The 14,843-nt window shown below is 36.9% G+C and overlaps 1 protein-coding gene across 1 annotated transcript in view; it reads right to left on the bottom strand.

Moving 5' to 3' along the window:
* PCDH15 (protocadherin related 15) overlaps positions 1-14,843 on the bottom strand; it is a 632,895-nt gene that overhangs the window by 236,841 nt on the left and 381,211 nt on the right. Inside the window, exons 12-13 of the mRNA XM_070432784.1 lie at positions 13,224-13,358; positions 11,645-11,794 (exon numbers count right to left, since the gene is read on the bottom strand). Of these exons, the coding sequence (XP_070288885.1) occupies positions 11,645-11,794; positions 13,224-13,358 (285 nt within the window). The remainder of the gene's footprint in view (positions 1-11,644; positions 11,795-13,223; positions 13,359-14,843) is intronic.

Here is a 14,843-nt window from a genome sequence, read left to right on the forward strand (position 1 = left end):
AAAAGAAGACAATGCCAGGGATAAGAGAAAAAATATCACTGCCATTACTGTTTCCAGGTATGCCTGAGTCCCAAATTCACAACTGATCTTTTCTGATACATGAATCAAACGTAAACTTAAAAAATAAACCAAGCTAATTTATTTTGCAATTATTTCACTTCAATTGTAAGAATCTTAAATATTACAGGAAAAGAGTTTTATAATTAATTATTCTTCTTACTTGCTTTATGACTATTCATCTAGGATTATTGCATTTTGAGTTTTGCCTATATAGTTCCACGGAGTCATTAATACATCAAATCATCTTTGATTCAATGTATGAGCAAATACAATGCTATGAAAGTGGTAGAGTTGTCCTTGTGTAGAAATCATGATGAAGTTGTGTAACAAGTAGTAAAAAGATATACATACAAAAAAATAACAAATATTTTTCATGTAATAACAGCTGGAGTTTTAAACAAAGGAATTACCTAAATTGTAAATATTAGCACTTTTTAAAATACATGTTAATTAGAATGCTTTTTTAGTCTCTTATTATTCAGGTTAACTAAAACTAGGTAGTCAAAGAAAATAGAGTCACAAGTAAAATCTCATCATATTTAGTACACAATAAGGTCTTGAATATTCAGATTTGCTCTCTTTTAAATGAAGTTCACTTTGGAAAATGGACTCTGGCATGTACACCTGAGTTTAGAAAAGTATGGAAAATATTGTATTCTTTCTGTAAAAAGGGGGTTATGGACGTATGCTAGCTCCATCTATTTGGTGGTAATCATAATACCAGAATTATTTTCCAAACTTAATTTAGGGAAAATAATCTGGAGGAAAACATTCATTTCAAGATAATATAATGAGAACCTAATATATCACCTAATATAGTGATCTCAGGCACTGTGCTGGGAGCTGGCTGTAGACTAAAGTTGGTAAATAAATTAGGCCCTGCTTTTTTTTTTTTAATTTACTATATATGAAAAAAAATCAGTAAAAAAGAGAATCCATATTGACATGTTTTAACAAATGGTATTTGAAAAATAATCGTAAAAAACAATGAGTGTGTTGCAGAATAGATATCAAAGTCTTTTGGCATAGATTAGATTTAAACTGGGTCTCACAGATGAGAACATGATGGAAGAGTACGGATTAAGAGTTCATGGAACAGGGAAGGGTCTTGTGAGAACCCTGAGGGAAAGGGAATGAGTAAGGCCCTGAGAAAAGCTGACTATGATCAATTAGAGAAAGGCTAACATGTGATGAAATTGCAGAGACATGGTAGAGGGTTTTACGGGCTGTGAGAAAGTTTGAGAATCAGTGTGAGGCAAATAATGAAAGGATTCACTTGTAGTTGATATTTAATATGTAAAGTAGTCTCTGCATCCTTTATTCTCTCTTGGTTTTGAGGGCAGAAAATCTAGAGAGAGTGACATGATTTTAGATAAGAAGGCTATAAGAGAATGGCAGTAAATTATTTTAATGGTTCTTATCCTATATAATAAAAGCCTAATATGCAAATTGACCAAACTGCAGAATGACTGGCAGAACGACCTGTCGCTATGATGCGCACTGATCACCAGGGGGCATATGCTCAATGCAGGAGCTGCCCCCAGCCCACAGGCACCAGTGGTTGCCCTATAGATTAGCCCTGATCACTGGCCAGGTCTAGGGACCCTACCCATGCACGAATTTTGTGCACCAGGCCTCTAGTTTATAATAAAAATCATGATAGAAATGTGCTGGTCTTCAAAAAATGGACTGAAATATTTTTTTTTTTCCCTAATATGGGTAAAAAAAAAATAAAGTTGAAGAAAAAAATATTTTGATAAACAGCATAAATACCAGTCACACAATAAAGAACAAAGCAATATTGATTTCTATGCTACACACAGGATACTTCTGCTATTATGAAAGGTTTTTCTGATTTATACAAACACAAATGGAGCACACTTAATGATAAAAACTACATTGGAAACCTCATCATCTACATATTTGTTTCAATCTAGTGCTTTTTATTATTAAGGGAGATTGTCTATTAGTAGGGATTTCTTGAAGATTTCTGTAACTTTAGATTTAAAAAGCAGGAGTCTATTCTAACTTTGAATTAATTTCACTTGGAGAGCATAAAAGGTGAGAGACAGTACTGTGCAGAGGACTTACTTAAAAAATACTCATTAAGGAGACATTCTCTGCCCTTTCCAGAAACTCAGATAGTGTCTGGGGCTTGGTTTATTTTGATTTTTAGCTTTGATAGAAAAAAGAACACACTGTAATTTAAGACATTCACAGTTATCTCCAAGTATGTCATGCTGCCATCTTTAATTTTGTATTTTGCATTTAATAAGGTAGAATTGTCCACTTTCTTGTTTTGTCTATTTGTGAAAATATAAGAAGCACAGTTTTTAAAGACCTGTGGAATAGTTTGCAGAATGACTGTCACATTAAACAACTTGTGATATTCCAGTTGCTTCAGATAATATTTCCTTTATTTTCATTTGAAAAAGCAAGAATTCAGTACACCAACATATCTATTATCTTATAATTTTTGATACGTAATATAAAATTTTAGGTCTTATAAAATGAATACACTTACATGATAATGATGTAAAACCATAGGAAATTTTCTCTTTTTATAAAAACAAACTACAAACTATAATTTATGCCTGGAAATATTCCTTTTACTTATTTCAGTAAAAAGAAGAGGCATTTTACCCTATCAATACAGAGTCATTATTTTATTTGCTTCCCTTCACTTTAATAACAGGAATCCTTATTTTCAATACTCTGTCCCATTTTTTGTACACTATATCTGGTCCCCTCACTAGCAGATGACTGAAGTTGCTCTTTAAAAATGGTAACAAGGGGTAGCTAGGAAGTAGGACCCCTGGTTCTGGTGGGATGAAGAGGTCAGACAATTCTTTTTCCAAAAAGTAATTAAAAATCCAAGCAAAACAGTCAAAACCCACTATTTGGGACTATAAAGATTAAGTGAAGTGCACGTATTGAAAGAAAGGACTCATGAAGATTGCTTTCACTTTAGATTTAAAAAGCAGGGGTCAGGGGCCATGTTTGAGTGTCATCCTATCCCCTACTTCTCCAGCCCTGCCACCGCCCCCGCTCCCCCCCCCGCAAGTGCAGATAGCATGTAAGGTTTACTTATAAGGGTTGGACTGGCCATGGAAAGCAACAGGTTTGCCTTAAGAGAAAACAGACTGACTTTGATGTGGTTAATACAGGAATTAGACACAGTGGGGACTGAATGGAGAGCAACGTCACCTCTGCCAATACAGGTTGTGGTTCCCGTGGGGAGAAGCAGTGAACAAGCCAGAAGTTTAGCAGAAAGAACCAGCTAATAAGAGCCCCACAGAAGGGCGGAGTAAGCTTCCTGCTCCTCTCTGGAACCACACACATGCAGAGGGGACACATGACAAGGCCCGCGGAAAGGTCAATGCCAGGCAGAGGTCCTGAGCAGCGCCTGGACTGTCAGTGCTCTCCCCAAACTAAACCCAGACCCACTCACCCACCAGGTGGACGCCTCATGGTCTTGAGGTGCGTGTGCAAATCTTGGTCTAAATGACTAGCTGACATCAAGTGATGCAGAAATAGAAACAACTTATAAAGAGCCAGCTAAACACTGAAAATACGAATCAAAGCAAAAATCATGCAGTGACGTTAGGAGCTGCACACTTAAGGGAAGCAGATACAGCTAGTAAATTCCAGACATGTAATTTAAAAAAAAATCCTCAAGGCCAACATTCAAAATCCTGAGGTACTATCATATCCAGTTGAAGCAAAAAAAACAAAAACAAAAACAAAAAAAACACACACACAAAAAAACAAAACAAAAACCCTGGTAACTAAAATATAAATAAATCTAGAGATTGTTAAATAAGTAACTATTCTGATATTTGTAAAAATGGTAAGGAAGCCCGGCTGGTGTGGTTCAGCGGTTGAGTGTCACCCCAGGAACCAAGAGATCACCAGTTCAATTCCCAGTCAGGCCACATAACCTGAGAGGGTGTGCAGGAGGCAGCTGATAGATGATGTTTCTCTCTCATCAATGTTTCTACTCTATCCCTCTTCTTCCCTCTGTCTCTAAAAATTAATAAAAACAAATTTAAAAAATGGTAAGGAAGACTTTATTCAGGACCTTTGCAAGAGATGTCAAGACTATTACAATAGGGTAGAGATCAGACTCAATTCAACTCCAAATTCAGTTAACATAGGATTGATAGTAAAGGGCAAAGTTAGGAGGTTTGTGGATAGAAAATTACTTAATAGGTGACATCAAGGGTAGGAGGATTTTCAGATTGCACATAAAAATACAGTTAAAGCAATTGATAAAACCAAAAATCCATTTATGAAAAAAATTCTCAATGAACTAGCAATACAAGGGAATATCTTCAACTTGATATAAAGTATCTATAATAAAACCTACAGCTAGCATAATATGTAATTATGAGAGACTGAATGATTTTCCCTAAGATCAGGAACAAGAAAAGGATGATCTCACCACTTCTATTCAACCTTGTACTTGATGTTCTAGTCAGTGCAATAATACACATAAAGGAACAACAACAAAAGCCATCAGATTGGAAAAGCAGATGTAAAACTATACTTGCAGAAGAAATAATCATCTATGTAAAAAATACTAAGTGTGGTTATTGCAGGGGAGGTTAAAGAGTGCATAGAGGGGATAAATGGTGATAGAAAAAAAATCTATTCCTTGATAGATTCTAAGGAATCTACAAGAATCTATGAGAACTAACAAACAAATAACAAGGTTAAACAAAATCTATTGTCTTTTCATATACTAGTATTAGAAATGAACAATCCAAAAATAAAATCAATCCCATTCACAGTAGCATCAAAAATGATAAACTAAGAATAGATTTAATAAAAATAATTGCAAAATCTATAACATTATTGAAATAAATTTAAGGATATGGGGAAAGAATACATATTCATGGATGGACTCAATATTTGAAGGTGGAAATTCTCCATATTTATTTGATTTGTAAATTCAATGTAACCCCTATCAAAATTCTACCAGGAGCAGAATATAGGTTCACAAAAGTTTTATATATGACACCAAAAGTATAATCCTATATAATAAAAAGCTAACATGCAAATCAACTGAACAGCAGAACGACCGGTTGCTATGACATGCACTGACCACCAGGGGGCAGACACTCAACTCAGGAGCTTCCCCCTGGTGGTCAGTGCACTCCCACAGGGGAAGCACTGCTTAGCCAGAACCCGAGTGCAGTGGGCAGCAGCAGCAGCATTAAGGAACCCTCGGGGGATGTCCACCTGCCAGCTTAGGCCCACTCCCCGCAGGCAGACAGACATCCCCTGAGGGGTCCTGGATTGTGAGAGGGCGCAGGGGGGCTGAGGGACCCCCCTCCCCCCAGTGCATGAGTATTGTGCACCAGGCCTATAGTAATATATGAAAAGAAAGAAAATAATAAATTAAACTTTCTCAAAATTAAAAGCTTATGCTCTTCAAAAAAACACTAAGAATATGAGAAACAAAACACATACCCTGTGAGAAAATATCTGCAAATCATCCTATATAATAGAGGTGATATGCAAATTGACTGTCATGCCCTCTCACAAGATAGCGCCCCCATGCGGTCACAAGATGGCTGACACAAGATGGCCAACAGCGGAGGGCAATTGTGGGTGATCAGGCCAGCAGGGGAGGGCAGTTAGGGGTGACCAGGCCAGCAGAGGAGGGCAGTTGGGGGGTACTGGGCTTGCAGAGGAGGGCAGTTACAGGTGACCAGGCCAGCAGGGGAGGGCAATTGGGGGCGACCAGGCCAGCAGGGGAGGGCAATTAGGGGTGATTGGGGTGGCAGGGGAGCATTTAGGCATTGATCAGGCTGGCAGGGGAGTGGTGAGGGGGTGATCAGGCTGGCAGGCTGAAGTGGTAATGGGCAATCAGGCAGGCAGTCAGGCGAGTGGTTGGGAACCAGCAGTCCCGGATTGGGAGAGGGATGTCCAACTGCCTGTTTAGGCCTGATCCCTGTGGACATCCCCAGAGGGGTCCCAGATTGGAGAGGATGCAGGCTGGGCTGAGGGAAACCCCAAATTTCGTGCACTGGGCCTCTAGATAAGAGACTGATATATCTGATAAGAGACTTGAATTCATAATTTATTGAAGAAAAACAATGACAGGTCAATACTAAGAAGACAAACAATACAGATAAAAGTGGGCAGGAATTGGGACAGATATTTCACCAAAGATGGAGAAAGGGTTAATAAGAATATTAAAAAATTGCAAAATCATTAGTCATTAGGAAAATGTGAGATAGATGGCTGATGCAATGCAATGATACCCAGGAAGTTTGTATCAGTAAAAATTTATACCTAGGGGGTAGTGTATTGTTATAATGCCAGACCAAACCCTGAGTCCCTAATGCCTACTTTAGTAGTAGAAATGCATGATATGTGAGAAAAATCTGTCTTTCTTGGGAAAATTAAAAAATTAACACAGTGATATTAATTGAAGTGTGTTGTACTAAACATTTAACATCTCTGTCTCAGCTCTCTGATATAAAAAAAAGAATTTTGGACTCAATTTTACAGTTAAATAAAAATGAAACAAGTAGGCACTAATCTCTAGGACAGAAAGAGTATTTGGGAAGGCAACCTAAAACTCACAAACTAGGTAATAACTATGGAGACAGATTTGCCAGAGGAAGAATTTCATTTGGAAAACTTACATGCACAGTTGCATGTCTCTATCGACACTTATAATAGGTTATAAGAGGGTGAAGGAATGAAATAATCCTTCAAATATTAAAGAATAATCAGACAACTTAGGCAAAGGTAAGGCTGTTAATATATTTTGCAGAGGAAATTTCAACTCCTTACCATATAAAAGATATTCTGGTCATTACCAGAGTTTTAGTTAAGTTCACTATTTTGCACTAGATATTATAGAAGTTGCTATAGCAAAACTTTAAAGAAAATGCCTCAGAAATATGTAGCAAGGGAGCAATGCATCTTGAGTGCCGATGATTAAGAAGTTATATCTAGAGACTGAACCTAAGACCACTCTTGCTGGTTAGGCAAATAGGGCAATGAATAATTTAGTCATCTCCAGATTTATGCTCTCTGGAGCTTTGATGTAAGTCTGTAATCTTTTGAAGCTAAAAACCATATTAGGCTCATGGTTACCTCCTTCTGTTCAACATATCCTAGATTAATCTAAGATGGTGAGCACCTCAGTGGAAGAAATGGTTGGTAAGTTGTGCATATTTCAGAAAATGGTATCAACACTGTTAAAACTACCATCGTCAATTTTTTATGGACCATTAAAAGTTTTTGTTGTTGTTTTTACTGGAGATGAATCTCTTTTATCTAGGAGTTCTACTTCCTTATAAAAAGTCAAAGAATAAAATATTAACAACAGGACTTTTTAAAGTATTTCTTTACAGTGCTTGAGAATTTGAAGTGTTTGTTTCTTTTCTGTGGCAACTTCATGATCCTTTTGTAGAGGTTCATTGAATCTCATTACTCAAACTCTGACACTGGAAACTGGAACCTTAATTGCTTTAATGCTATTGCATTCACTCTTGCTCAACGTCTACCCTCATTACCTCAAACAAAGATTTTCTCAAAGTCCGTTTCCATCAATTCCCATATCAAAGGCTTTAACACATCGATTTAAGGATCTAGTCGGAATTACTTCTGTTGAATGTAATGCCAAATTTAAGTTATTCTGCTATGCAGGATATTTCTTCTTTAATTATTTTATACATAAACTGATACATAATTCAGACCTTAATTTGTGCCAGACACTGGGCTTTGAAAAATGCAGAGTGTGCAGAAAATAGAGACAGAATAATTTCTGTCCAACAGCTTGTAGTCTGGAAGAGGAGACACATCTGTAACAGATGTGCTAATAGAGAAGGATAAAAAATTACAAAGGACAGAAAAGCCTGTAATTCTGTAAAGCCTTAGTGCCTCACAGAATTATAATGCCTTTGGTTCCATTACATCATTCATCCAGCAACATCATATAACCTTCTCTTGCCTGTCTAAAACATCCATACAGATTCATGTAGTTGTAATCAACAATGAAGCCTTCCCCTAAAATACTAGTTCTAACACATATTCCTCCTGACTCACTTTTAATGAACTATCATAATATTTTAGTGTGTTCCATCTAATTTAACAATTCAACAATGGTTGTGGTATTTTCTGATTATTTCACTGTGAATAATACTTATCTTTTACAAAATATGTGAAACTCTGTAAGAATTTTGACTATGTCTAATTCATCCTATGTATTTTTCTGATCATCTAGTATAGTACTAAGCACATTAAAATCTATACATTAAATTATAATTTGTCCAAGAAAAAAATATATATGTGTGTGTATGTGTGTGTGTGTATAAATATGTGTCTCCTAAAAATGTATACACACTTTTTTTTCTGATAGCTCAGTTGATGTTTCTTTCTTTTCAGATTTAACCCATCGGAATTAATAATTATTTAAAGTGTAAATAAATTTTTTTGTGATACCCTGTATATATGGACCTAATATATGCATTAGGACTTGTCAAATAATTTTGTTTGTGTCCTTTGCCAAACTTAATAAGGAAGTTTACAAGGTTTTAAAGAATTCCCTACTGCTCTATTTATTAGGTATGTAGCAGGAGGTAAGACACCCATATTTGAACTATTACCCAGATAGTCTTAACTGCATGCATCTCTATGGGTATACTTTCTTGGGTGGGTTTTCCAGAAAAAATGCGGAGCTGTTTTGACTCGTGTTTCAGAATAATCATTTGTAGCAGTGTGGTACTGAATATGCAGAAGTAATGTTGTCAATCAGTCTACTGTAGTAGCCTAACTTATAGCAGTGCAAGGCATGGTAAAGGAAATGACAGATACATTTTGAAATAGCAGTTTCAGAAACTGCACTATCATCTGGATGTATGCAGATGAGGGAGGAAAATAAGAAATATGATTCTGAGGTTAATAGCCTAAAGCCTGTGTAGCCTAAGTTTAATTGGGCCCTTCACAATACAGGTGCCTCAAAAGAAGACAGGACATGCACATTTGAGTCTGTGTGTGTGTCTTTATCTGTGTGTTTCTGTGTTAGAAGAAAGATAATGAATGGAATAATTAATTTATCTTGGAATATATACAGTTTAAAGCACCTGTCAAAAATCCACATTGCCATGTCCAATAGATACCGTAATGTCAGCATGACCCTCAGATCATCACAGGGCATTCGACTTTGGGAGATACAAGAATACATAGAGGTGATGATTAAAAACTTGGGAACAGATAAAATGAAGAGGAACCCCATATTGATTTTTGGAGAATGTTAATATTTAAAGAGTGATAACTGAACAAAGAACCAGCAACAAAGTCCCTCAGTCACCAGAAAGTTTTCCATAAAAGGGTAAAGTTGAGTTTTACATAGATTAGGGACTGGGAAATGCTTGTGTATTTGACTATTAGAGATAGATTTAATTAGATCTATGATTTTATATGATTTTAATGGTATGATGTTAGTAAAGGAGAGATTATAGACCTATATATAAATATGTAATAAATTAATAAATAACAATAAATTAATACATTTTTATAAATTGATCAATCAGCCCCAAAGCCTGAAAACATCACAGTGGATTATCAGAGTGGAATAGCAGCAAGAAGTTTTATATGAGAGGAGGGCTTCAACCAGGGCCTGGGAAGATTTAGGGCTGTTTACAGGCCAAAGGGGAAAGAATCAATAGACAGAAGCTTATTGTAGTGAAAAAAAAAGGAAATAAATGGAATAATTAGTGGAGTATGGGGTGAACGTGAGGGGAAGATGTGTAAAGCAATAGGAGTCTGAAGCATGAGAGAAGAAAATAAAAATTGAAGAGTAAAAGAATGGAAAGGGGTAAGGTGATAATCAGCTTAATCTAGGACTCCATCTTATTTCTATTTATGTTTTTATTAGAGGCCCAGTGCATGAAATTTGTGCATGGGGGGGAGGTTCCTCAGCCCGGTCTGCACCCTCTTGCAATCTGGGACCCCTCGGACATTCCTCTCACAATCCGGGACCACTGTCTCCTAACCGTTCTCCTGCCTGCCTGCCTGAACACCCCTAACCACTCCGCCTGCCTGCCTGATCGCCCCTAACCACTCCCCTGCCTGCCTGATCACCCCTAACCACCTCTGCCTTGGCCCCCCCACCAGGGACCTGGGCTTCCCTCCCTCTCGCCGGTCACAGGCACCCGGGACAGCGACCACGGGCAGCTTCCCTGCCTCCAGCCCGGGGCGACTTCTCCAGGGCCAGACTCCAGCTTTATCTGGAAGGATGAAGGACATCCGGAAGATGTCCAGTCAATCTGGTCTAATTAGCATATTACCCTTTTATTAGTATAAATAGAGACTAGAGGCCCAATGCACAAAATTCGTTCACTGGAGGGGGCCCCTCAGCCCAGTCTGCACCCTCTCACAGTCTGGGACCCCTTGGGGGATGTCTGCCTGCTGGTTTACATCCGATCTCCCCAGCCTAAGTCAGGGATCAGGCCTAAGCCAGCAGTCAGACATACCTCTCATAGTCTAGGGCTCTTGCAGTCTGGGACCCCTTGCTCCTTACCACCTGCCTGCAGCAGAGGCGGGAGAGGCTCCCACCACTGCCACTTTGCTCACCAGTGTGAGCCTGGCCTCTGGCTGAGTGGCGCGCCCCCTGTGGGAGCACACTGATCACCAGGGGGCAGCTTCATAGAGTTAGGCTGCGTTGAGCGTCTGCCCCCTGGTGGTCAGTGTGCATCATAGGGACAGGTTGGTCCACCTGGCATTCCTCAGTTCAGTCGATTTGCATATAAGGGTTTTATTATATAGAATGAGAATCAGGTCTAAATTAAGAACATGACAATAATTGGCATTTCTTTATCTGTGCAAGCTATAATTTTGTTTCCTATGAGAGAGTGCCTCAGTAAAGAGAAATGTATTTCTTTGAGTCAATCAATGGCTAGAAATACTGTAGTCCCCCTCTATCTGTGATGGATATGTTATAAGAACCCCAGCGGATGCCTGAAACCTCAGAGAATATGAAACTCTAATCAACTTCAACTCTACTGGAAATGTGGCAGCAGCTTCTTCATCTTCAGACACAGCCTCCCAGTAAGTTTTATATTTTTTCAGTCCAAAGTCATTCTATGTAACCATCACTTACTGGCAGGAAATGTATCATTTCTTGCTGAAGTCCTTGGATAGGCTCAAGGCTTTCTGGCACAGCATGTTGCCATTAATCGAAAAAATGTTTTCTTTTCATGTCTACCAGCCACAATTTTATGCTTTTTTTCATCCTTACTGAGTACTTATCATACACTGTGTCCATAACTTTTGAAGTTTGAGGTGTGTCAATAAAACTAGTGAGAATTTCTTTTTCTTTCTTCACAATTTCACAGCTAGAGGATTCATTCCTATCTAGGCTTCAGCAATCTGTCTGCAATTTTTTTTCTTCCCTTACTAAGTCAAAAACTTTCACCTTTTCTGGAAAAACAGCACTGTACGGCATCTCATTGGCATACTCAAATTATCCTTTTTTTTGTGAATTTATTGGGTTACATTGGTTAATATGCCCATGAACATAACTACTTGATATATATCCTCAAATTATATGGGTAGTTACCTGTATGACACTATCCCCAGGGCTCATGTCTGTATACACGTAGACATTATAGGATATTTCAGGGAAGGTTGGAGTGTTATCATTTGCATCCATCACCCGAATATTGACAACAACTGGCTGGCTTTCTTGCACACCATCAAAGGCCGTCATCTTTGGGGGTAGAAAAATACAATTAATAGAGATGTCAGGCAAACATAAGCAGTTAGAATTCATTCTTATATTTTAAGTTTTCTATATGTAATTTACACATTTAAAAAGGGTGCTAATAGGTTTTGTCAATAAAAGAAATAAAGCTATGATAGTATATATAATTAGAATGTTTTAATGTGTTCAGAAGCAATTATAGAAGATTCTGTTTTAATTTCGATGTATTCAATGCCAAGCACCTTTTAAATAAGCCGGTATGCAAAATGTTGTAGAGGCTTGAAGTGGGCCAGTAACATTGCTGATTCTTAGGAGTGAACTACTATTTAATTTTTATAAAATTGATCAGAAAATTTTCTCCATTTTTACATATTTTGTATACAATTCAATAGTTGCTTTTAAAGCCAAAATGCTGATTATAAGTCAAGAAAGTAAGTGCCCTAGATTTGCAGAATCTCTTCACAAAATGACAATTTTTGAAGGACGCATTGACATTAGTTAATAATAATATCTTAATTACAGTATTAACACTTTAAGAAGACTTGATAAAAAAAATAGTGCTGCAACAGTATGCTCCTTGTTCTGAATGACTTCTGAAATCCACTCTCTATCAAAGTTTTAACTGTCAGTTTGGGTTTTCTGGAAGCTCTGGTGTAAGGTCTTCTGCTGTGCAGACTTCTCCAGAAAGAATGCTAAAAGTCCTAAAACCAGTACTTTTCTATCAGATCATTTACCTCTGACATCTTAAATAAATCTAGTTCAGAAATTTGGATTCACAGCTTCAATAAGCTTTCCTTTTCTTCATTAACCTAAGCCATGATTTCTCCATCTCAGTAGTACTGTTATTTTGAATCAGATAATTCTTTGTGGGAGGTTGGAGACGCTGTCATGTGTCTTGTAAGATCATGATAAGATGTGCAGCATGCTTTCTTCCCACCAGATGCCAACAGCACCCACTCACAGTAGGGGCCACCAGAAATGTCTCCAGGCATGTCTAAATGTTCCCAGAAGGGAGGCAATGGGATGGGAAGGGAGGTGCAAGGATTATCTCCAGTTGAGATCCACTGGCCTAACCCTATGACAAAATTAAAAACGCAAGAGCAAAAAAATAACAGTAGTAAAAAAAGGTTAGGAAATAATTCCTTACATTGTGGATTCTGGTTTATAGTATCTCAACTGAAGTCAATCCTGAGGGTATGATGGAGGAAATGCCCATATTTTTGTGTTCATCCCGAAAATTAAAAATGTTTGGAAAGAATGGTCATATAAGCTAAATAAACGTATAAACAGAAAGAAGAAATGTCCATTTGAAGTATGATAGTCCCTATGGCATTACTTAAAATCATTGTCGATTTTTCTCTCAGATAACTGATCTTTCAGCTTTAAACAGACATCACGTCCTGCTACATATGTATCTACACAAAAGTCTCTTTACCGAGAAGATGTAAGTGTCCTGTTCCTCCCTGTCCACTGGCTGCAGTAAGGTGAGGAAGCGGGTGATTCCAGTCGGTGTGATGGTGAACACGGAGGTGTAGTCATTCAGGAAAAGGTGTACCTCTGGGTCTTTCGTCTTTGGGGGGGGTGGGGGGGGAGAAAGGCTGTTATTTAAATTGTTGACTAATTGATACAGCTATGAATTCGTTACCTGAAATACAATTTTTCAAATTTATTACAAAATAAACATAACCATCCTGAGCATTTCTAAAGAAAAAAAAAAGAGATTTCACTAAATATTTACTCATCATTAAGCTAAAAAATCCAAAGACAACGGTTAATTTTGTGGAAAACAAAGTAATAAAATAAATACTAGTAAAATTAATGTGAATAAAAAGGAAAATTGTAAAAAGAAGGATAAAGTAGAAAACAATCCAATTAAATATAGTCTTATTGTTTATTTAATGTAAATATTTCTCAGAACTTCACTGGGCTCAAAAAATAAGAAATGCAAAAAAAAGGAAAATGGAGCAGTTTTAGCTGTACATATGCACATATGATTTGTAATCTGCACATATGCATATTATTATGCTGTTCCTATATTTAATTTAAAATGAAATTAGTTATGTATAATTTATTATCTATAAATATCACGCTTGTTTTATTTAATGCTGCAAAGATTCTCCAAGGGGAAACATGCTTATTTTAATTAACTTTTTTCAGATTATTAGATTGAAAATATATGAATTCACTGCATGTGTCTGATAAAAGAGTCTAGGAAAAAATAACTACATAAAGACAAAGTGATTGTAAAAGTTCAAAAGGGAGATCGTTAACTAAGAATTGGAAACCCTTCACAATCTGACTGCTGTCCCTGAAATGGAAGGCTTTAAGGCCCGTAGTGCAGAGCAAGAACAGAGATGTGAAGTAGGAGGTTTGGGTTGGTGTCTGCATAGTGGAATAGGAGGGCAGGTGGGCAAGTAAAAGGGGAATGCTGTGAGGTGGGATTATCAAGAAGGCTATAGAAACAGCAAAAAGGTATGCAGGAAGGTAAGGTGTTTTCATAGATTATAGCAACTTTTAAAATATTATGCATAGTATAATGTGAAATCTAATTTAATATCATAGATTGCTTTTCTAAATCTGGTATCAAGTCCTGAGGGCACAGTAGAGAGCTTAGAATCATTAAACACATGCTAATCTGAGAAAAACAGAACTCACATTTAAGAAAATTCTATGTAGAAATGAGAAGTTAAAATGCACAATACACATTAAAAAGTGTGCATAATTTAACCCACAATATATTTTATATATCTTAAATTTCAATATGTATTTATTTCAAATAACTGTGAAATGAATGGTTTTATTTGAACCTGAGACAAATTGTATAATCATAATATCTCATAACAAGCTGTTACTTAGATATATCATGTAGCTTCTCTGTTCATGATTTTGATATAAGTTCAGTATGCTACATTTATTCTAGAATAAAATCAATTAATACTACAGAAAATTTCCATTGGGCTAGTTATAAAATAATAAGTTGTTAAGAGATGTAAAAGGTCAAGAAGATTTACACTGATCCTTTCAAATAGGCACTTCATTGTTTTTATTTCAATGT

This window comes from Myotis yumanensis, unplaced genomic scaffold (assembly GCF_028538775.1).
Source record: "Myotis yumanensis isolate MYYU_CA2020_CCGP unplaced genomic scaffold, mMyoYum1.0.hap1 SCAF_13, whole genome shotgun sequence".
NCBI lineage: Eukaryota > Metazoa > Chordata > Mammalia > Chiroptera > Vespertilionidae > Myotis > Myotis yumanensis.